We start from the raw sequence: 25,429 nt of genomic DNA on the forward strand, positions 1-25,429 counted from the left end.
CAATCAGATTCATACCAATATGTCTGGATAGCTGGGGCCAATAACCTCCCCACATAATCACTACTTCTCTCTGTGCTACAATGCATTTGGCATGTGTAACTGTCCTTTGCTCCCCAAAAGGTGGGATGATGCTTCCAATCTTTGTTACAATGCCCCGTGTTACCTAGTTGTGGTACTCTCTTCAAACTGACCCTTCAGTGAGTGTTGCCTCCTGTCCCAAATCGCCACCTCCATCACCCCCTACGAGCCATGGGATGTAGCAACAACGTGACAGAAGGGAGCTCTGTGAGGATGGAGATCTCTGTGATCTTGTTAGCAGCATCTCCCTATAGGCAAGTAACTGACAAATCAATACACACATAAATTTCCACAGAGGGGCTTACAGTAGGTTTATCATTTATTCTATTTTTGCTTGAATACGATCAAAATAAATGTAAACAGAAAGATATCTTAGTGAGTCAGTCACGGGGTTCCTCCCAGTCCGCGTTGGTGTTCTCTCGCTTGTGCTTGGATAGTTGTTCTTTGATGGCTTCTACCTCTGCAGGAGTGACCTTGGGGGTTAGCATCACAGTGTCATAATCAAATTCTTCATCAAGTCTGAAGGGCTGAACTTCATCCCCGAGTGTCTGCAAGAGGTAGCAAAGGATGAAAATCATTTACAATCATTGTAAACGAAGATAAAGTCGAAAACTTAAGTTCCCTATTACTGTTTAATTAAACATTTGTTAGACTCCAGCTCTCTCAGCTGGTTGGGCCCTTTTTAAGTAAAGGAATCCAGTCACTTATTCAATTTGACCTAATGTAAGCCCCTTAAAATGCCCCATTTGTACCGCCCTGCCTCTGAACACTATCACTAACTAATTCCGCCCACAGCAAGAAGCAGAAAACCTCTCTTGCACACATTCATTACATTTTTACCACCTGTAGTGTTAGGACTAGAGGCATATGGACAAACTAAAGGCTCATATTAAAGTGTGAAAAAATACACCTTAAGATTCTGATCAACCTTGAATACAGTTTCACCATTTACCATAAAAGACATATCAACAAAACAATTTTCTTTTTTTTAATATTTTTATTGATTTCAGAGAGAAAGGGAAAGGGAGAGAGAGAGATAGAAATACCAATGATGAGAGAGAATCATTGATTGGCTGCCTCCTGGGGACTAAACCCCAACTAGGGACTAAACCCGCTACCTGGGCATGTGCCCTTGACTGGAATCAAACTCGGGACCTTTCAGTCCGCACAGCCTACACTCTATCCACTGAGCCAAACCGGCTAGGGCTTAACAAAACATTTTCAAAGTTAAAAGTACTCTAACTTATTACATTTACTTCTTCAGATAATACCTATCATTCCTGGTCCAATAAGAGTAGGAATTAAAACACATAGTGTCTCCTCAAATTTAAAAGTCCAGGATCCTTTTGTCTTACCCAAGAATTTTTTTAAATATTACAGAATTTATCTACAAGCCAGAGTAAACGCAAAGAGGTGTAATAATTTTATATCTATTTATTCATAATCTGTGTTTTAAACACTTCCTAAAAGAAGGTAGATTTAAAAAAAAAAAAAAAGCATATGTCTCACTAAACAAAGAGAGAATGGCTTAAATCTCACTGTATCACCCCTTCAAGAGCCTCTCCCCAAGCAAGTGGTGTGTGACACGTGAACTCATCCGGCACCTCTGTGCAGCTCTATAATATGTACGGTGATGCTGAAATAATTGAAAACTATGGTTTATGCAGGAATGAAAAAAATGCCCTAAGGCCATAATCAGCTTTAAATATTCTTGCCTGGAAAATGATCTCATTGAGTGACTTTTGTAATGTTCTTGAAAATGGAGCATATAGCTCAGACACCGTGCTGTTATTAAAGGTGAAAGAAAGAAAAAAAAACCCACAACCATAAAAAATAGATTATCTCCTGTCTGTTGGGCAAGTTGAATCTCAGTTAGGGGTGCAGGGTTAATAGCAAACACCCATCCATCTTTTGTCCTTTCTTAGTAAAACCAGTAAGGGAATGCATTTCAGAGGCTTGTTGATTTCATCTTTATTAGAAAGTGCGTGCTCTCCTGACAAGGGTGATGGGAGCTCTCACTGAAGTGAGTTCCCACCAAGGGCCAGCCCAGGTACTAGGAACTGTGTGGGCAAGAGCGGTGATCTTCAAACAACCCATCTCACAAGTAACTGAACAGCGAAGTCACGTGCCCCAGACTATGCAATCAGTAAGAAAAAGAAGTGAGATGTGAATCCAGAGTCTTCAGGGAAAGCTCCCCCTTCTCCAAAAACACAGGAAAAATCAACCTGGAAGTCTTTCTTCCCTAAGCCTTGTCATCACCGTCGGGGAGAAAAGCCCTTTCCTAGGTAAACTAACCAAATCCCATAGCATATAATAAAAAGCACTCAAGGCTCCACATGATACCATGACATGTGGAGCAGCCGACACAGGGAGCAAGTCAGCCGACCGATACTCATGATCACTTCCTGAGATTAAACTTAAATGCCACAGTCAAAGTGACCATGCGGTAATACTGTTGAAAGCAGCTCAAATGAAGAAACACAAGCAGGCAACATGTTTATTTCCTGCATGTGAGCATCCTTGCAGTCTCCAAGTCTACTCAGCAATAAGCACTGAGGCTGGCACGCCTGGCCCCATCCTGAGGGACCCTGACAGGGACACGGGGAGCCCCATTTTTTACCAGTGCAGTCCGGCTCACGGGATCCTTGCTGCCTTGCATACCTGGTTAAAGGAAGTAGGCATCATGTCTTGTTTTTATATTACCAGACCCTGTGCTAGGCATAGGCGAACAATGGTACTAGAATGAAAAGGCTGCAGTCCCAGCCAACCAGGAGATTATAGTTACATGGGGTTGAGCAAAATGAAAAGAAGCAAATATAACACAATGTTGTTCCGAGAGTGCATACAAGATGCAATGGGATCCTAGAGCAGGGACACTAACCCCAGCCTGGAGGTCAAGGAGAACTTCTGGGAGTGATACCCAAGCTGATCCCAGCTCAGAAAGACGAGTACAAGTTAAAGAGGAAAAGGGAGAGTGAGTCTGAGAGAACAGAGTGGACAGAAAATATCCCAAGCAAAAGAAAATGAACATCTAAGAACTAAGGGCAAGAAAGAATATAAACTATTTAAGAAATGGTAAGTATGAGAAATAAGAACAAATGTTATAATGCAAAAAGTGAACCCAACTGAAGAAAAAATTGACTTCTTACTAAAGTTGAAGTGTCTAACTTACTTTAGGACTTAGTTTATTTTACACTATAATTTCAAAAGTAAACTTTCTACCTAACATTCTTTCAGAACATGCACACACATACACATACAAAGAGTGGTTGGGGAAGGGAGGTGTAGATGGATAATTTGTAAGACCTAGCAATTTTAGCATACATTTTTACTAGTATGCATCTTGGGTTTTTTCCAATAATTTTGTATTAACATATTATTCTGAGTTTTATTAACATTTAGTGTATATCAATGGCTCTTGCAGACTGAATAGTAATAAATCAGTTACTAGAGCAAAGTAATTGGGAATACGTAATTATGAATACTCTAGTACTTATAGATTTATAAGTCAACATAACATTTAGAAATTTATAAAACAATATGGGACTTAAAAAGTAACTATTGCCTAGCCGGCATGGCTCAGTGGTTAAGTGTCGACCTATGAACCAGGAGTTCACAGTTCGATTCCTGGTCAAAGTCACATGCCTGGGTTTCAGGCTCAATCCCCAGTGGGGGGCATGCAGGAGACAGCCAATCAATGATTCTTTCTGATCATTGATGTTTCTCTCTCTCTCCATCTCCCTTCCTCTCTGAAATAAATAAAAATAATATATTTTAAAAAGTAACTATTATTTGACTATATATGTTAATGATGCCATTTAAAAATTCTAAATATAAATAAAAAGTATTCCTGTTTTTTATTTAGTATTTTTTACTATATATACGCCAAAATGGTAAAGTTTACTCTGTAAATGAGATCTCAATAAACCTAAGTTAAAAAAAAAAAAAAAACAGAGAGAGAGAGAGGAAGGAAGGAAGGAAGGAAGGAAGGAAGGAAGGAAGGAAGGGAAGTAGGGAGGGAAGAAGGGAGGAAGGAAGAAAGGGAGGAAGGAAGGAAGGAAGGGAGGAACAAAAACCTAGATACACAGTGCAACTCAGAAAACTTCACTGTGAACGTCAAAATGGCAGCTTTCAAAAGATAGCAAAGTCGCAATTCTATGTATGTATTCAGCTGTTGGCTACTCTGGCACACTTTGGGAATTCCCTTCTTTCAAGTAAGGTTCATCGTAGGGTCCTGAGCTGAAGGACTCCAAATTAGTTGCAAACTCAAATTCTGATTTATTTCAAAGAGAAGAATTTGTGCAATGGAACGCCAAGTCCCCCACTACTAAACAGAAAACAACTGTGAATTAAGTTATTAACTTGTTATTTTGCCTAAGGAGCTGAAATATGTGGATTTCAGGTGTATAATTCCAAATCTAATTTAAACCTTTTTGAGCCTCTGGGGGAATAGAATTTGTACACTGGCAGAACACTGCTCGTTTCCTTAAATTGCTCATGTGACTTATTCTAAGTGGGACTGCTACAAGAGGAGTCATTTTCATTCCTAGTACCACATAGGTAAGTCAAAGAAAACAGAACTAATGCTCACATTAATGACAGCAGCATTTAGCTGTAGGCTCTATTACAAAGCAATATGGTAAATAAACTGTCTTTATAGGTGAAAAAATTTGAAGTCCCTATATGAATTGGAAAAATAGGAGATCTCCCATTAAAAAAATACTGTACAAGTTTCTTCTATGACCTCTTCTATGGGTTGGGGATGGGGAGGAGGAACTCACAATTTTTCATCTTTCTAATGTGAATTACTTTCATCAAAATATATTAACTAAGGCAAGAAATTATTCACAAATAGAAAGTGGAAGGTTCTTGGAAAATGTTTGACTCTAAGGAGGGAAATGCACATGCATAAAACCAGTGATAAAATTAACAACAAATTGTTTAATTGATCTAATCCATACTAGGAAGCTGTGGATTCTTATTAGGCAATTACAGGAAGTTGGGACATCCAGGGTACGTTTTCATCTTTCCAGACTGAAGTCACAGAAAGTAACTGTCGCTAGCCCCTTGGTAGGCCCTTACAGGATATATTTGCTGGAAGTTGATGCTTATGGTCTTATACTGGCATTTGGGTGCTTTAAAATAAGATTGAGAGCCCTGACTGGTTTGGCTCAGTGGATAGAGCATCGGCCTGTGGACTCAAGGGTCCCAGGTTCAATTCCAGTTGGGGGCATGTACCTTGGTTGCGGGCACATACCCGGTGGGGAGTGTGCGGGAGGCAGCTGATCGATGTTTCTCTCTCATCAATGTTTCTGGCTCTCTATCCCTCTCCCTTTCTCTCTGTAAAAAATCAATAAAATATGTTAAAAAAATAAAATAAAATAGGCTGATACTATTAAACCATGGCAGAGTTGGTATAGTATTATGATTTCTAGACAGTTCTGAAAAGTTCCTCTTCCAAATGGTGGTTAGAAATAAAAATCCCAAACCAAGATATTACTCTGGATATTCAAAAGTTATTCATCTATGTCTCTTGAGTTTGTCAACACAAACATGTTTATATCATTTTTATTCCAACATTTAAAAATGTTGACATTTTCTGAGAATAAATGTATATTCTCTTTGAAGATATAATCATACACAGGGTTTTAAATAGCATTTTACTGGATGTTTGACAGGTTCCAGAAATCATTCAGGGTTTTCTTTTAACCCATCAACTAAAATCATTTTATAAACATTTCCATAATGGCACCAGATGCAGTGACCACTAGTTGGTCAAATCATTTGTATGGTCACCCTGGAAGTCATAAGTCTTTGAAAGAAACTCATTCCTGCCAGAAATAACCTTGCAATTTTAGTTTCTTACTACTCAACAAAAGCAATCCACAACTCAAAATGCACATTGAAAAGTGGCTATCCCTACCAGTTTATCTAGTAACCAATTTAGGGGTTTAACATAAGCCTACTGGCATCTTAGACATAAGTCTGCCATACCAGTGAGCAAAGTCTTATGATAAAGGGGGAATTTAAAAGTGAAATGTCTGGATTATTTGATTGAACGACTGCTTCCATAACAAAATATCTTCAAGTGGCAAGACTAGTGCCTGATAATTAAATAATCAAGAAGCATCCTAAGGGCTTTCTTAGAAAGAGATAATAAAGAGCCCTTGGCTACCTCTGTGCCTGATCCCCTTTGGTGTTAGAGTGAACTAGGTGCTAAAGGTCACATCCGGCAGCCTCTGCTGGTGCACCTTTGTGGAGTACATGCAGAAGAGTTGTAAACGATGGCGAAAGATGACTTTCAAGTGGTGCATTTGGGAGAGAACGCATGTGGCAGAGGTTCCATTCTACCCTGCTGGGGAAGCAAACAGCTGGATGACACTTCCCAGCCTCCCTTGTGGTGGGTAGGAACATGTGACTGAGTGGCTGCCAATAGGACGTGAGCAGAAATGGAGCCCTGAGCTCTGAGCCTGGGGAAGCAGGCGGCCCCAGGCGCTCATCCCCTGCCCCGCGAAGGATGGGGACCTGACTCGCAGCATGCACTTGAGCAGTGTCCCAAGGCAGAGTGGAGTTCCAGAGAGAAGGAGCCGTGGTGAGTCCAGGGAACAGAGCCACTTGCTAACTTGAGAGATCCTCCACAGGTTATTCCAGGAAAGAAAGAAACTTCTATCCCTTCCACCACTGAATTACTGTTGGGATTCTCTCCTGGAACAGCCTAGCTTTACCTTAACAAATAGAGGATGTCTACAGGCCCTTAGGATCAATAATATAAAGAAAAAAGGCCATTTCAGACTAAAAGAGGTAAGAAAGCCATCTGTCCCCTTCCTCTGTCCTTTCGGTTGCACTGTCCCCAGGTAGCACTGGCCTATAGAGATACGTCATGAAATAAAAATATTTTCCATGGCGGCTGTGCTCAGTTGTTGGTCACTGTTCGATTCCCATTCAGGGCACATGCTGGGGCTGAGGGCTCAATCCACACTAGGGGGCATGCAGGAGGCAGCTGATTGATGATTCTCTTTCATCATTGATGTTTCTATCTCTCTCTCCTTCTCTCTGAAATCAATAAAAACATATTATAAAAAAAACTAGTTTCCATGTAAAAACACAATCGCTCTCTGTGTTTACAAAGAAATATATACAATAGCGATAGATGGCCGTGAGAAGGGCCCAAATAAGCAACTTGAATTTGGAATTTTCCCAAATCTGAGAAAAATACAAGAGAGACAGGTAGAGGAGCATTTCTCTGAAAGGACAAGTTACAAAACCACTGCAATTTTGAGACTGATCGAGTACAGCATGGAGTACCTCGTCCTTTTGCGTGTCTGCTCCTTCCACCGTGGGCCTTGGATTGACTGCAGGGGTCAGAGGCTGGGCTGCGGGAAGAATGTCAGCTGCGGGAGGAATGCCAGAAGGAATGTGGGTGCTTACGTCCTCCACTTGCCCGGGCAGCAGCGGCAAATCTGCGGGACACAAAATATTTCACTGATCCTTTCTCGGAATTTACAATTGACCTAAGTAGTCTAAAAGCCTGTAATTGTCCCAAGAATAAAGCAAATATGCTCAGGTAGAGTAGGTCCATCTCACAAGGCCTGTACCCGTTTGAGATTCCTTTTTCTAGAAAGTAGAAGTCCCTGGTGCACCTATTTCTACCCTATTGTTGCAATTAGATTCCATCCAAAAGGTCTCAGAGAAATATTGTTTGGGAATAACTTGTTCATGCCTCTCGTCTACCTCAATAGGAAAATAAGGCAAGAAGATGCTGTTTTTGCCTCATTTTCCCATATTTTCCTGAGGGGAGAAGAGAAAGGAAATGGAGTGTTGAATTTCGTCCTGTAAAGATATGGCAATATTTCAACAACAACAACAAAAAAGCATATTAAAAAACAATGATGCCAGAAGGAAAGAACTTGAACTTTTAGCAGAAAAATGAACTACTCTGTCACATTCAGAATGCATGCTCTAAGTTTCAACACCTGCAAACAACAAAAACGTGTTTCTGGCTTGTTTGGCACAATTACAAGAATTCAAGAGCCAATCTTGGTTTTCTGATCAACTCATGATGAAGGGATGTGTTCCCTTATATTTGCACATGTGAGAGAACATGGAGGCATCACAAATAAGTGAGGTTATCCCACAGCTTTCTTTAAGGAGGACAAAAAAAACCCAAAAACAAATAGAAGCACAACAGGTTTCCCCTCAGTAAGTTTTCCCAGAACCAGAGGGCTGCAGGAGATACCCAATAACTTACAGTTGGCTCAGTGATGCTGCCTGCTACTCAGAGACAATCTTAAGGAAGAATACCTTCTCCCTGGAAGTGACTAACAACGGGCATGCCTTGACCGTTGCCAGTGGCAGCATATATGGGGAGATAACTGAGCATGATTCGATATTCAAAAACAATCTTATTTGAAATACAACTCTCACTATTGTGATGCTGTCACCTTCACAAAAAATATAATTACAAAATTCATAAGACTCCAGCAATGAAGAACATAGCCTAGAAACTGAGCATGTGTGTGGGGGATTGGTGAACAAGGTGGTTTTACTATGATTAATTCTTGAAACCATAAAATAAGACCTGATTTAACTAGCAGAAATAAAAACAATAATAATAGTCAACTCTTATGAGCTGATATATTATATGCATTAACTCAGCTAAGCCAACAGCTCCATTATTTCCTGTTTTATAGGCAATGAGCTCTAAGCACTAAGAGTAACCTCAGTGAAGGTGCCACAGCCACGAAGTGGCACAGCCAGGCAGTCTGTTGGCAGAGTCAGGCAGGCTGTCTGCAGAGCCCATGATGTCACATTACAAACTTCTTTTAAATAAGCATTTTCATTACATATATTTTTTAAATCTATCAGATTAGCCAAACTCAAGGCCAAGAAATGTCACTGCAATAGCTCATTAGTATGGCTAGTCAGTGGTAAGTATACTCAAACATTTTATGCCCAGAGAAGTACTATTTTTAAACTCCGTAAGGCTGGTGGGAAGATTGACTTTCTAATATATATATATGTATGAGTTCAAAGCCAAACTCAGTGTAACTGCCTAGGACTGCCTAGGTCCAAGCCTGGTTAGGGGCCTGCCCACAACAAAGGCAAGAAGAAAAAGGTTCGGGCCTCTTAATGTAAAAACCAATATCTACCAGACCCATTCACCACCAGTGCAAACATCAGTTCAAGTGTAAGATAAAAATCAATTCTGCCTTCAGAGCTATTTAAAATCTGATTGACAATAGTATGCACCAAGGAGGGCAACTCTGCAATTCCTTTGATAAACTTCTTCACCTCTTTAATATTTTGCAAAAAAAAAAAAATGTTTTCTTTCATAAAAATTCTACCGCCATGGGAACAACTCCTTCAAAACAAGAAGACTCAGAATCCTCCACACTTTGCTTTGCCATTTGCTTCTTCAGTGTAAAAGCAAAATGTACAAATGCATATCTATTAGTGTTTAATACAGCACCTTACACATAGTATAGTCTCAATAAATACTTAACAATAGGAAATAAATTTCCTGCATCTCAACTTTTAAAATTAACAGCAAGTATCAAGAGTCTGTGTGCTAATAGGACATTGTGGATGATGTAAAATATGTGTAGTCCTTACCCTCAATAATTAAACTTTGTTACAGGAATAAGATTTTCACACATAAATTCAACCTGAGAATAATCAAAATGAAATTGAACAACCTTAACTCTAAAGAGGACAGATTCATAAAGGAGTAAAACTAATATGGATGTGAAGAGTCTGATAAGACAGTTATAAAGAAAGCTACCTTATCTTTTAGCCATTCTATAATCATGGGAGAAAAATTATGGTATTCATTAATGGTGGGGAATGGAATTTGATATCTCTGTAAAACTTTCTAAAACTGAAATGTTTTAAGAAACCTGATCCATCTTAATTGTTTCCCAAACTACCAAAGGCCTTGTTTTCATCTTCACTAAATACCACTCTCTTGGCTGATGTACATGTAGAGTCAAGGCAACTCCCAAAAACAAATCTTGATGCTAGGCAGCAAGACTGAAAACACTTCAATCTCTTCTTTCTCAACTACATCATAAGAATTTCCAATATTCATGAACTATGTGTTCATGCCATTTGTCTTTCTGTATTTAGTCAATAATCAGCAAGTCAAAAGCTATACTCACAGAATCTAATACAACATTATAAAGCAAGCAATCTATCTGACATCTAATAAATTAGGTAAGAATAATATTTAATCTGTGTGGCATAGTTATTAAATTAACCAATCTGTTCCTTTCTTGTCATGTAGAAATGATAAAAAAATTTTGAAATTTTGGGCATTCCCCAAGACGAAAAAGGATGTAGGTAAGAAATGTTTTAGTAATCCAGGCCTCTTCCGCACATAAAGCTTCCAGCTATGATAGTCTATCTCAGTGGTTCTTATTCTTAAAAATTTTTTGAAAACTCCAAAGAACTTTAGTTTATGTAGGTTATGTCCATGAATTTTTATCATATTATAAATTAAAGACTGAGACTTTTTTCAAGTATTTATTTATTTAACTATTTAAAATATCATTATATATTAAAATAAATATTTAATGAAAAATCTATTTTCCCAAAACAAAGAAAATAGTGAGAAGTATTGTTATATGGTTAAAATAATTTTTTGTCTGCTTTAAGCAAAGAAAGTTGGATTCTATATTTGTTAAGCACTCAAGTTTGGAATATTGTTTCACTTGATGTCAATGAAAATAATCTAGTCTCACACAGATATATAATTGGAAAAGGGAGGAGCACTTTAATAATCTTTTTATATAATCATGGATATTCTTCTTTGATACTATTCTAGATCTCAAAAATGATAAAGTAAAAAAATAAATTCAATGTGCAATCTGAAACCATTTTGGTGAATTTTTCATACTGTCATTAAAATCTTGGTCAGTCTTACATGTTGAATGGTTCTTTCTCTAATACATGATTTTGTAACATCATAAATTTGGAAAATACTGATTCACTGTCTTGTACAGATCCCTCAAATATAGACATATTTCATTATACAGTATAAAAATCACATTAGCTAACATTACCAATTTTATCAGAAAAGTATTTAAATGTCGGGGAGGTATCAAGCTCACAGTACTGGATGCACATCTCCAAAAACCTGTTTATCACTCAATGCACTGTCAATTTTGTCACTGACAATGAATACTGTCAGTTGCATTGGGCCAGTGTGGCTCACCAAGAGATGGTAGGTTTGATTTCTGGTCAGGGCACTTGCTGGTGTTGCAAGCTGGATCCCCAATAGGAGGCATGCAGGAGACAGCCAGTAGATGGTTCTCTCTCCTCAACGTTTCAATCTCTCTCTCCATCTCCCTTCCTCTCTCTGAAATCAATAAAAACATACTAAAAAAAAAAAAAAATACTATCAGTTGTTTGTCTTAAAGAAATAGGCCTACTTCATTCACTTTTTTTTTTACTTAATTTTTTTGAGAACTATAGTTTGTCATTCCTTCAAGTAAAAATGTTGATCTACATAAAAAGAAAAAGAAAAAAAAACTAGTTCAAAACACCACTCAATCACAGGATTGATTTTCCATGAGACAACCATTGTATTTCAGTATGCAGCATTCGATGTTCAGCATTCAAACAAAAACTACCAGGTATAAAAGACAGTAGATCAAAAGGGGAAATTAGTAATATAAATGGACCCATAGGACACCTCAGGTATTAAAATTATAAGACACAAAGTTTAAAATAACTGATTAATATGTTTTTAAAAATGCATCACAAAAAATGGGAAATTTCAGCAAAACTGAAGTCTATAAAAATAGATATTCCAGATCTCTTTTGATAACTTTAACAACTGAAATATTTAGGACTTTATCAGCAAATTAGATCCAATTCAAGAATGGATTAGTGATCTAGAATACAGATAGTAGAATATACTCTAACTGAAGCAAGAAAGGAAATAAAAAAGGATAGAAATGCTGATAAGAGCATAAGAGATATATGGGATATGTAAAAATGTTCAGGCACAGGTAATATTTGAAGAGAGAGCAGCTGAGAATTTCCCAGCACTTACAGGAATCTCTGAAAACCCCAAACAAAACAAATACAAATAAAACAATACCAAGGGGTAGTGAAAATCAGCCAAATGAGAAACAAAACATATTGTCATCAAAAAAACCATACTGTCTTCAAAGGAACAATAATCAGATTGATATCTGATTTTTCAACAGTTTTCAGTAATGAAGATAAGAAAAGATTAGAATATCATCTTTAAAGTGCTGAAAGAAAAAAATTACAAACCTAGAATTCTCCACCCAGTAAAAATATGGGAAGATGAAATAATAATAAAATAATACTCAATTAATACAAAATAGGCAAGAAATAAAGAAAATATAACTGGCAGGATAAGTATATATGTATAGATGCATATATGCATATGTATAAATGATAGGCAGTTCTCAAGAGACACAAAATTCAGAATAAATGAAAGTAGGAGAAGAAAGAAAGATGAAAAAGTACAAAAGAAGAAAGGTGACTGCTATCCAAGGAGAAGGTGGGCAAGTGCAGGGAAGACTTACTTCAAGGATGAGATTAACATTTGACAATGATAATAAATCATATCCCTCTCCCTCCAAGGAGGGAGTCAGAAAGATGGAGAGCAAAATACAAACTATATAACGGATGGAGCTGAACTTAAAAGTGCTGCTTGTTCTGCAGTCACAATGGGCTTCTTATTTTCCCGATTCTGTTCTCTTCTCAGGAATGGACTGAGAGTTTCCTCATGAAATCATGAGGCCTGGGCAGCAGGTTTGCCCTGTGGTTGACATGGCTTTTGAGCTGGACCTTAAAGGATTGTTAAGTTTGCACATATAAAAATTGGAAGAACAGTGATAGAGGAACACTTGGAAGCAAGAATTCTTCCCTCTCTGTATTTTCAGTGATTTTCTAGGCAATGAAGGAATGATTTTAACAGTACTAAGCATAAAATAAATGAAATGCCTAAACATAGGTTGGCTGAAACATGCCATCTTCTAGCTCAGTCCCGTTATACATGCTGTTCCTTATGCTGTTCCTGTACTCTCCTACCTACCCCTCAGCCTCACTCCACCCCAGTCATCTAGTTAAAGATTACTCATCCTCTAGATCTCAAGTCTCAGAGAGTTTTCTCTGACCCACACACAAATTCAAGTTCCCCTGCCATATGTATGTTCTCATGAGATCTAGAATAATTTATAATTATATATTTGTGATTATCTGGTTAGTATTTGATTCTTCCAACAAATTATGAATGTCATGAGAACAGGAACCAGATCAATTTCATTCTTCCTTATATTCCAGGAACCAATCACAGTTGTTAAATATTTGTTGAATAGGAGTCCCAGGTCATTGATAAGCTACATAAAGCTGCTTAAAGTTACAGATAAAGAAAGAATTTTTTTTTTTTTTTTAAAAGAGATGACTGATACCTTTGTTAGAATTGGGAGTACTGGAGAGCTTGAAAATGAAAATCAAATAAGGCTGCCAATCTTTGGGCAGGAATTATTTGCCCATTTTCCTCCAATACAATCAACCACAGAATAAGTACACACACTGACTAAAAGAGTGTAAGTCTGAGAAACAGACCTCAGTAAGGCTCTTCAGCCCACTGCACTCAGCCAGAGAACAGGCTGGTCCAACTGAAGGGTGAAATAAATACTAGTAAAGATAGCCAGAAGATTCTCCCTACTCTAATGGCTCAGCATAGCTAATACCTACTCCAAATAATGACTATTCTGGATAAAAATCAGGGGTACGATAGTAATTACCCTGCTGGTTAATTACCTTATCTCAAATTCAAAGGCGGAAAAGGTGGTTAACTTGATTTCAAATACACACAGGGCCCCAAACTCGGTGGCAACTACTAGTGCTCGACACCACTGCAATAAGCTGGTTCCTCTGAAAAACTGTGTCCACCTGAGCTGCCAAAGCCAAACCCTGGGGAAAAATCATGCCCCTGAATCTTGAAGAATATTTACAAAAGCAAATAAGGTGAGCAAATGACATCAATGGTAGAAAAACAATGCGCACCTCACTTCCTTGTTGCCCTAGGCGTATCTGTTGCTTAAACAATAACAACAGAATCTAATCAGTAAGCCTCTCAGCTGCCAAAATTTTACAAGCAACTCACCTATTTGAAATGTCACATTTCCCAGCTGATATAAATGTTTGCCTTCTGCTCATATTCCTGAGGTATAATACATATTAGGCCCAAACTACACTTTGCGTTGGCACAAACTATTTAATTTTTTCCTTGTAAATGACCCAGACTGTGCATTATGAAAATTGTAAAGCCCTGGTGGTCCCCGTTGGTAATTGGAATAGATCAATGAAGCCAGGGTTGCTTCTCAGCCTAGGATTTTCACATTATTTTACATATGGGAAGGTCTTGACTAGCTCATTCGAGTCCACTGAGACTTGGTTCAGGCCTCAGTGACCTTTTTCACATAAGTGCCAGACGGCCTCTTATCTGATTTCTGGAAAAATCACACTAGTGAGACTTTTTTTAAACTGAAGAAATAGATCTGATTTTTTTTTAAATCATTAAAAACATAACTTGAAAAAATGTTTATGGAAAAACAATGTGAAAAATAATGGAAAAGCGTAAAGGCTAATTGAAGAGATTTCTTTAACCAAAATCACATTCGTTGGCTAAGTAGGTTTATGTCAGTATATAGATCTTCTCATTACTCACAGGAAGCAAGAAATTTAAACCATTGGGAAAAGTGCCCAACCAATGTATTTTTGTGCCCTCCTATAAAATTAATTTTATATTGTAAAGGTACTACATGCAAACTAGAACTATTTGTCTCCAAGTGTCATCCCCACACAGGAACTCTGCCCGAATCCCCTGGGATAGTGGCTGAAAACACAGATCACAAGATGCCACCGAAGACCTTCTGAATTAGACTCCCTTGGGCACTAGACCCAGGAATGTTCATTTTTAACAAGCTGCCCCCCACCCCAAAGTCACCCACAACCCAAAACCAGTGTGCTTGCTCTACAAACTTGGCTCTTGATAAGTCCTTAGCTATCCTTTCTGATGCAGCTGGAGTCCCTCCAGAAATGCAGAGCAACCTAGGGTATCACAGTTAAGAGAACCTCTCCTTGGACTATGTGATTCCATCAGATCTCTGATCTCACTTGAACCAAGTAAGTAAGGAAAAAATCTCCAGTCTGCTGGTTAATAGACTGCTTGAAAAACAAACCCTTCAGAAGAGTATTGTAATGTTCGGAAGCAGAATATAAATGTTCATTGCTTCCAGTTACCTGAGCCCCTCAATCCAGGCAACCATAGAAGCCAGGGTAGGGCTAACAGAGTGTCACCATTCCCAAACCAACTACACCCAGACATGCTAACTCCTGTCTGGTTATAACAAAGTCCCCACCCAATAATCATGACCACAGTTCATGCTTAGGACTGCCTGAACACAGTAAGCAACACCAAACCCCATGGAAACTGCCCCTTCCCTAACGTTAGTTCAACATTGACTTTGAAATATTCTTGCATACTAAATTAGGAATGAGAGTCTTCAAAGCAAACAACTCTAATTTGGAACATATTTCAAAGGTCCTTTAAGCAAAAAAGGATACCTATGTTTACACAAAAATACTAACCAGGAAAGGAAAAAGGCCTCATCTACATAATCATCAGTGAATTAGCATAAAGCCTCTCTCAGTCCAGCCCATATGGGAAGATGCCCCCAAAAGAAACATTTACAATATATCTTCAGTCTTAAGTGTTTGGTTTACATATTTAATAAATTTTTATGAAAGCAAAGATTTGGATTTTATTTTGTTTATGATCAATTCTGATATATATTTTTTTATTTTTATGATCAATTGATGTTCTGTTTCATTCCAAAACAATCTCAATTTACAACGTGGTGCTTCTAAGAAATTGGGTTTGACTTAGATGACTTTACTTGAGACAATCATTCAAAAATCAATCATATGGTATATCAGTGTGGGGAGGGGCAGAGGGAGAGCCGACATCTTTATTTCATTTAAGATGCAAGACTTTACAACCTTCAACAGGCTTTGACCTTTCCACTGAAATTTTTGTTATTGAAAAAGAAATTGCAGAACTCCAGTTTTCCCTGTCTCAGGGAAAACGGAGATGGGATTGCCAGGGGAAAAAAAAAAAAAAGGCTGCCTAAAGTATTACTTGTAGCTTCTAGAAAGAGGCCAGGCAGTTTAGAAAGAAAACAGAAGGCACAGAAGGCATACCCTTGCTCATTTGGGGCTTAATCTCTTCATCCATGTCCAAATCTTCCACTTCTAGGAAATTATCGACCTAGAAAAGGATTAACATTATTTTTATGCATATTAGACTTCAAAAAAAAAAAGCAATTAAGAATCAATGAATCCACTTCCACAACACTCAAGTGAGCAACTGAACCCAATTTTCTCATTAACTTTTGAGTCCCAGCTAAAGGTCTTTGTGTTCACACTGCTTTCCCAGAGACATCTGAAAGAAGCAGTAAATTTGGAAGTTGGCCTGGATTTTGCAGGCACCATAGTAAGATCTTTATACTGAAAGGGAAAAGAACCACCTGGGAAGTTCTTGAAAAGGGACTTTGTTCCAGATCTATCCCAGAATATATTCCACGGCCAAGACAGTCCAAAACAGTGTCTCTGCTTGTTGTTATTGTTGTTGTTGTTGTTGTTGTTGTTATTATTATTATTATTACTAGAGGCCCAGTGCACGAATTCGTGCATGGGTGGGGTCTCTTTGAGTGGCCTGCAGGGATTGGGCCGAAACCCACAGTCCAATGCCACCTGCAGCTCCTATCTGCCACTACCGCTTATCCCGTTCCCACTGCACCTGCTGCAGGCTCAGGCCCATCAGTCCCAATCAGGAGAAGCTTGCACTGCTACGGCAGCACTCGCCAGCCATGAGCCCTGCATCTGGCACCCTTCTGAGGGGAGTGGCCTATGGGATCGGGCTGAAACTGGCTCTCCGACATCCCCCGAGGGGTCCCGGATTGTGAGAGGGCGCAGGCCAGGCCAAGGGACCCCGCCTGTGCACGATCAGGCCAGAGAGGGACCGTGCGAGGGCTCCAGGGCATGTCTCGCTCAGTCCTGATGGGCTGGACCCCAGCAGCAAGCTAATCTACCAGTCGGAGCGAATGCCCCCTGGTGGTCAGTGCACATCATAGCAACTGCTCAACCAGTCCAGCAGTCACCAACCTTTTGGACTTCACGGACCACTAGTGTTCTGCGGACCACCGGTTGGTGACTGCTGCTCCAAAGGTTTCCTTAAACCAGTGGCTGCCAGCCTTTCGGACCTCACGGACCACCAGTGGTCTGCGGACCACCAGTTGGCAACTGCTGGACCAGTTGACTGTCTGCCCCCTGGTCGTCAGTGCACATCATAGAGAGTGGTTGAGCGGCCTTAGCATATCATTAGCATATTACATTTTGATTGGTTGAACAGTCGACTGGTCACCAGACGACCGGACACTTAGCATATTAGGCTGTTATTATTTTATTATATAGGATTATTACTGCTGTTGTTGTTTTATTGCTTTTGCTTCTCAGGCAAATGATGGTGGTGGGTCTGGCTATTATTATAACAGCACACTTTTCACTGCAAAGAGCCAGAGAGTAAAAAAAAAAAAGCAAGAAAGCAGGAGAGAAGGGTTCATTCAAAACAAAATCATCCTGCCCTAGCTGGTTTGGCTCAGTGGATAGAGCGTCGACCTGTGGGCTGAAGGGTCCCAGGTTCGATTCCAGTCAAGGGCACATATGTCAGTTGCAGGCTCCTGGCCTTGGTCAGGGGCATGTGGGAGGCAACCAATAGATGTGTCTCTCTCACATTGGTGTTTCTCTCTCTCTCCCTCTCCCTTCCACTCTCTCTAAAAATCAATGGAAAAAATATCCTCGGATGAGGATTTAAAAATAAAATAAAATAAAAATATCATTATAAAAAAATCATCCTGCCCAGGTAAATCACAAGAAAGGTGAGCAGGGCAAAAAAAATCAAGTGTTCTCTCTTTCGAACAAATAAAACTGAAAATTACTTCAAAGGCTAAAAAAAGCAGAGCAAATGACCTTTACAGACACAATAGCTACATTTCAATGAAAAACTATTCCACGAGGAGTAACTGCTTTCCACTGCAAGCTGACAATGAGACATTTTAGATTAACAAAATGGTAACATTTCAGACACCAAACTAATTCATCTCAGGTGAATATCAAAGAGTGTAAATAAGAAAATGATTTCACCACTGGCTCCAAGGAGACCTAGTAAAGGCATAATGTCAAAACACCTTTTATGCTTATGACCTGAAATATGTGCATAACAAAATGCCTTCAAATTGCAAATTTAGAACTCATAATTGGAATTCAAATTCAGCTTCTTTCAGCTCTATTTGTCAGACCATGGCTCTTACATAGGAATTTAAAAGGGTAGCTTCCAGGGCTTGTAAGTACAAAACTGCAGTTATTTCCTGTCATCCAAGTGACAGGAAAAATTTATCTTCCGTATGCCAGTTTCAGTACTAAAATGGGAGAATCTGTTAAACCCCATTTCTCTTAATGGTATATGCTAAGGGGGACTAGAGCCACGTTTCCCTACCGAAGCACCCCTTCCATTTATTAAGCTTTGGGGGGAAAAGATCTGGAACCCAGCCAACCGTGCATAGTGTAACATTCTCAAACACCCATTTTTTTTTTAAAGTATAAGGACAAAATCTGCTGAATTCTCCAACTTGTATGAGACAGCAAATGAGTCCTGTGGGTTTTTCTGCTTTTATAGTTTTTTTGGTGTTTTTTGCCATGGGAACAAAAATTAAATCATGCCTTGCCGAAACCGGTTTGGCTCAGTGGATAGAGCGTCGGCCTGCGGACTGAAGGGTCCCGGGTTCGATTCCGGTCAAGGGCATGTACCTTGGCTGCGGGCACATCCCCAGTGGGGGGTGTGCAGGAGGCAGCTGATCGATGTTTCTCTCTCATCGATGTTTCTAGCTTTCTATCACTCTCCCTTCCTCTCTGTAAAAATATCAATAAAATATCTTTAAAAAAAAAAATTAAATCATGCCTTACCTTCACCTTTCCTGCCCAATTCAGATCACCTTGAAAGGAACTGCCAACTTGTTGGCCTTCATCCAGCACTATCTGAAAAATACAGGGAAGACATATTGATGGGAAAATGGAACAACTGAAAATAAAGGAGCTGATCCTGTAGCCCTTCAGACAATAAAACTTTCCTTACAGCCTTTGTTAATTAGCGATGCATGATGAAACCATCCCATCCGGTGAACCCTTGAAGGGCAAATCGGAAAATGCTAATATAACTTTTTCAAGTTATTAGAAAACAATGCCATTGAGCAATCCTTTGTGTCCAACATGCTGGTCAAAGATTAAATAGATGATGTAATTGCAGTGGCTAAAGATTGCCAGTAGAAAGTGAATTCACTGGGGGGAAAGTTTCTATCCCACAATTATCTCTCTATATATAGAGCCTCTGCTATATACTAGTATTAGCACATTTCTAATGCAGAGATTTTTGTTCCTTTGGATAAAATCACAAATACAATCCTGTCCACACTATCATAGGGAAGACATGATAAAGCAGAAACTCAAATGGCTTAAAAAGTAGAACATTTTCCATGACTATGTCTACTGTCTCATCTTGATTTATAAGCAAAACCTGGACAACCAACAAAAATGTGTTTTGTAGTTTATCTAAGAAAATATACAGAAAATATTGCTGTTATTTTTAATGAAGAAAATCAGCCTTTATAGTTTATTTAAACCTAAATAAATTATGCATTTGGTTTTAAAAAATAATTACTTTCACTTAGATTCCTTGATAGTTAAAAACCACAGCTAAGGATAATATGACTACAGTCTATTGACAGCATATAATATTCATTGACCAAATCCTGGAAAAAACCAAGATAACAGCTTCTACTTTAAGCTCGAAAGAGGTGAATCCAGAAGAGGTAGAAGAGAACAGTGCGGAGGAGGGAATAATGGCGGCGGAATAGACAGACGTGTTCCGAGCCTTGTCCCGGAGCAGAAAGAAAGAACAGCTGAGGGTCGCGCAAGGAGTGTTTGTTGGCTGGTTGGGAGACAGCTGAATTCCAGAAGGAGGTGGGGGACTGCTGAACGGGGTTCCCCTGACCTGGCAGCACGAACTGCGGCTGGGTCCCCTCCCGGAGCTGCGGGCTTGGACGCGGAGTCTGCGCCATCTTGATCCGGAAAGTGGAGCTTATCTGAAGCCTGAGAATCCACAACGGCGGCACCCCAGGAACAGCTGCGAGCCCCAGAACAACGCTCCCCAACTGGCGCAAGCACACGGGTTCAGAGAAGCTCTACACTCCACCACGGAAAGGTCAGATTTCGCCTGGGATAAGGTGAGGTCTCTGGTCCCGGCGGGAGAGAGGAACGCGCGTTTTGCGGGAGCTGGAGGACCAGGGAAGTCTGTGCCTAGAAAAATCCGTGGCTGTAGGGGCTGGCGTGATCTGTGACTGTGGAAAGGGGTCCTCAGAGCTGCTAAGAGAAGGGCACTCTAAAAAGCAACCCATTTTGATCTGAAGTGCAGGGACACCCTAAGAATTTCAGGCAGTCCAGACTTACGCGCAGCCCGTGCGCTCCCTGGGTGCCTGGGCTTACTCGCAGTCCCGGAATTCGCACACTTGGGCTTTTTCCTCTTCAAATCCTTGCATCTGATTACTAAGCCCAATACATAGGATCACCCAGTTGGGGACACCCTGGGAGACTGCAGGGGAAGGTTGTTTTTCTGGAACCTGGGGATCGGAGCGGGGAGTGACCATCAGAGAGCCAGCTCTGAGGCAGCCCACTCCCACAGGCCCATGGCGAGTGCCACAGGGAAAGAAGGCTCTAACACTGCCTAGAGAGGCCATAGATAGACCCGGAAGTCAATCCAGAAACACTGCCACCCAGGGGCTGAATCACAAATTGACTCTTGTGTAATCAAAAATAAAGGAATACGAGAAATTAAGACACACCGCCTGCTTAAAATCAGGACTGGCTTACAACACCGAAGAGCAGTGGATCGCAGGGAACTGCAATACTGTCTGGACTGAGAAACAGGCGTGCCAAACAGAAAAACAGAGGAAGTGAATGACCTTCACTACTCCACATTTTATTTTTACCTTTTATTTTTTTAATTTTTTTATTTTTTTTAAATTTTCATTTTTTGCATCTTTTAATCAAGAAACTTTTTTTTCTTTTTTCATCACTTGATTTTACCTTTTTAATGATTACATTTTTATTTTCAATCCGTATTATTACTACTGCTATTTTATCTTTTTTTTTTTTTTTTTTTTTAAGTGTCATTTTATTTTCTCTTCATTTTATTTTAGGATTAGGGTTCTACATTCTATTTTTTATCTTTCCTTTAGCATCGTTTTACTCTATCTCAGCTCTACCTTTAGGCCATCACTCTCTTCCTAACCTCCCCCTTTTCAGTGTCCTGTTTGTCTTACCCTTTTACTGCTTTAGATTTTCCCTATTCTTTCTGTTTACCCCTTGTTAAAATTTCACCCTACTTACATATCTAATCTCCAATCCCCTGCTCCAAGTCCACATACACCTTTCCCTTCGCTGTCTGAGTTATCCATAAACGTGTCCTTATCTCTGTCCTTTTGTTGTTGTTTGCTTGAATGTAGATTATATCCAATTTTTATGCTTTTTTTGTGAGATTGTTTTGCTTATTCTTCTTTTATTTATTTTTTTGTTTGTTTTGTGCTTCAGCTTTCCCTTGCCTCACTCCATATTAGTTGGTGTTGTAGTTTGTACTAATCCCCAGGCACTTGTTGCTGGCATTTGCTGGGATTAGTGATTGTTCTATTGGAGTTTTATCCCCAATATATATAGTCTGTTCCCCTTTCTCTCTTAGTCAATTTCTTGTCTCTCTTACTTTTTTTTTTCTCTTTACTTTCCCTTTTCCCAATTTCATTTTCACACTCCTTTTTTCTTTTTTTTTTTCTTTTTTTTTTCTTTCTTTCTTTTTTCCTCTTCTTCTTTCTCTTCTATCACCTAATTTGCCTTTCTCTGGTGGTCACCTTTATTGGAGGTTATTAATATCGTGAATACATTCCTGTTCAGTGCCTTGTGAGTTGTACCTGGTAGTGCTGTATTTTGTGCCTTTAAATCAACCCAGGAGAGAGAGAACTACATAACCAGACACCCAGAGAAGAGAGACCATGGGGAGACAAAGAAGCAGCCCGCATATGAAAGAAAAGCAGGCATCACCAGAAAAGGAAGTAAACGAAATGGAGGCAAGCAACCTTCCAGAAAAAGAATTCAGAGAAATGGTCATAAGGTGGCTGAAAAGAATGGAAGACAAATTCGACAATATGAGCAAGAACCAAGAGGAAATGAAGAAGAACCAAGAAGAAATGAAAAATGACATCGCTGCTGTAAAGAACTCAATAGAAAGCATCAAGAGTAGACTAGAAGAAGCAGAGGACTGCATCAGTGAGCTAGAAGACAAGATGGAAAAAAATACCCAAGAAAAGCAACTTCTAGAAAAAAAAATTAAAAGGCAGGAGGAGAGTCTAAGGGAACTTTGGGACAACACGAAACAAAACAACATCCGCATAATAGGGGTTCCAGAAGGAAAGGAAGCTGAGCAAGGAATAGAAAACCTCTTTGAAGAAATAATGACAGAAAATTTCCCAGATATAGGGAAGAAAAAACCCACACAAATCCAAGAAGCTCACAGAGTCCCAAGCAAAATGAACCCCAAAAGACCGACGCCAAGGCACATTATAATTAAATTGGCAAACACCAACGACAAAGTAAGAATCTTAAAAGCAGCAAGAGAGAGACAGAAAGTTACATACAAAGGAACCCCCATCAGACTAGCAACTGATTTCTCAACAGAAACTCATCAGGCCAGAAGGGAATGGAATGAAATATACAAAGTCATGCAAAGGAAGGGTCTGAATCCAAGAATACTGTACCCAGCAAGGCTGTCAATCAAAATTGAAGGTGAAATCAGGAGCTTCACAGACAAAAAAGGACTAAGGGAATTTATTACCACCAAACCAGCAATGCAAGAAATGCTAAAGGGTCTACTGTAAAAAAAAAAAAAAAAAAAAAAAAAAAAGAAAGAAAGAAAGAAAGAAAGAAAGAAAGAAACAGGAAGCGAAGAAGTAACACAGGGGTAAAGAATAGGAATGGCGACAAATAAGTACCTATCAATAATAACTTTAAATGTAAATGGATTAAATGCCCCAATCAAAAGACATAGGGTAACAGATTGGATAAGAAAACACGACCCATATATCTGCTGTCTACAAGAAACCCACCTCAGAAAAAAAGACGCACACAGACTGAGGGTGAAGGGATGGAAAAAGGTTTTCCAGGCAAATGGAACTGAAAAAAAAGCTGGGGTAGCAATACTTATTTCTGACAAATTAGATCTCAAACTGAAGGACATAACAAGAGATAAGGAAGGCCATTTCATAATACTAAAGGGAGCAATCCAACAAGAAGAAATAACTCTGGTAAACATATATGCACCCAATACAGGAGCACCCAAATACATAAAAAAACTCCTGGAAGATATCAAGGGAGACATTGACAGCAATACAATCATAGTAGGAGACTTTAATACCCCACTATCACCATTGGACAAATCCTCTAAACAAAACATCAGCAAAGAAACATCAATCCTAAATGACTCACTAGACCAGATGGAATTAGTTGACATCTTCAGAACATTTCACCCCAAAGCCACAGAATATACATTCTTCTCAAGTGCACATGGGTCATTTTCAAAGATAGACCATATGTTGGGACATAGGCAAAGTCTCTTCAAATTCAAGAAGATAGAAATCATATCAAGCATCTTCTCAGACCACAGTGGCATAAAACTGGAAATCAACTACAATAAAAACAACCCAAAGAAATCAAACACATGGAGACTAAACAGCATGCTATTAAACCATGACTGGGTTACCAGAGAGATCAAAGAAGAAATAAAAAACATCATGACAACAAATGACAATGAAAACACTACAATCCAAAATCTATGGGACACAGCGAAAGCAGTCTTGAGAGGGAAGTTCATAGCTCTACAAGCCTACTGCAAAAAACAAGAAACAGGGGTAATAAATTACCTAACCCAACAACTCAAAGAGTTAGAAAAAGAGCAACAAGAAAAGCCCAGTGTAAGCAGAAGGAAGGAAATAATAAAGATCAGAGCACAGATAAACGACATAGAGACCAAAGAAACAATACAAAAGATCAACAAAACCAAGAGCTGGTTCTTTGAAAGGATAAACAAGATTGATGAACCTCTAGCCAGGCTCACCAAGAAGCAAAGGGAGAGGACCCAAATAAACAAGATCAGAAATGAAAGAGGTGAAATAACAACAGATCCCGCCGAAATACAAAGGATTGTTAAAAAATACTACGAACAACTCTATTCCAACAAACTGGACAACCTGGAGGAAATGGACATATTCCTAGAAAAATATAACCTTCCAAAACTCAATCAGGAAGAATCTAAACAGCTCAACATGCCAGTAACTATGGAAGAAATTGAAGCAGTCATCAAAGAGCTTCCGGCAAACAAAAGCCCGGGGCCAGACGGCTTCACAGGAGAGTTCTACCAAACATTCAAGGAAGAACTAAAACCTATCCTCCTCAGACTATTCCAAAAAATTCAAGAGGAAGGAACACTTCCAAGCTCCTTCTATGAAGCCAGCATCACCCTAATACCAAAACCAGATAAAGACAACACAATGAAAGAGAATTACAGGCCAATATCCCTCATGAATGTAGATGCCAAAATCCTCAACAAAATTCTAGCAAATAGGATCCAGCAGTACATCAGAAAGATCATACACCATGACCAAGTAGGGTTTATCCCAGGAATGCAAGGATGGTTCAATATCCGCAAATCAATAAATGTGATACATCACATAAACAAATTGAGAGATAAAAATCACATAGTCATATCAATTGATGCAGAAAAAGCATTTGACAAAATCCAACACCCTTTCTTGATAAAAACTCTCAACAAGGTGGGAATAGAAGGATCATACCTCAACATCATAAAAGCTATATGTGATAAACCCACAGCTAACATCATACTCAATGGGCAAAAACTAAAACCATTTCCCCTAAGAACAGGAACAAGACAGGGATGCCCACTCTCACCACTCCTGTTTGACATAGTACTGGAAGTATTAGCCACTGCAATTAGACAAGAAGAAGAAATAAAAGGCATCCAAATTGGAAAAGAAGAAGTAAAGCTGTCCTTATTTGCAGATGACATGATATTGTACATAAAAAACCCGAAAGACTCCATCAAAAAACTAACAGACTTAATAAATGAATTCGG

At 39.2% G+C, this 25,429-nt stretch overlaps 1 protein-coding gene across 11 annotated transcripts in view; it reads right to left on the minus strand.

Annotated features, from left to right (window-relative positions):
• Nucleotides 1-384: 384 nt before the first annotated feature.
• IFTAP (intraflagellar transport associated protein) overlaps nucleotides 385-25,429 on the minus strand; it is a 68,014-nt gene continuing 42,969 nt past the window's right edge. For all 11 annotated transcript variants that reach the window (XM_080640806.1, XM_080640800.1, XM_080640803.1 and 8 more), the window contains 4 exons: nucleotides 19,147-19,218; nucleotides 16,327-16,393; nucleotides 7,384-7,538; nucleotides 385-626 (listed from right to left, as the gene is read on the minus strand). In XM_080640806.1, the coding sequence (XP_080496932.1) occupies nucleotides 459-626; nucleotides 7,384-7,538; nucleotides 16,327-16,393; nucleotides 19,147-19,218 (462 nt within the window). In that variant the 3' untranslated portion in view covers nucleotides 385-458. The remainder of the gene's footprint in view (nucleotides 627-7,383; nucleotides 7,539-16,326; nucleotides 16,394-19,146; nucleotides 19,219-25,429) is intronic.

This window comes from Plecotus auritus (assembly GCF_963455305.1).
Source record: "Plecotus auritus genome assembly, chromosome: 9".
Taxonomy (NCBI): Eukaryota; Metazoa; Chordata; class Mammalia; order Chiroptera; family Vespertilionidae; genus Plecotus; species Plecotus auritus.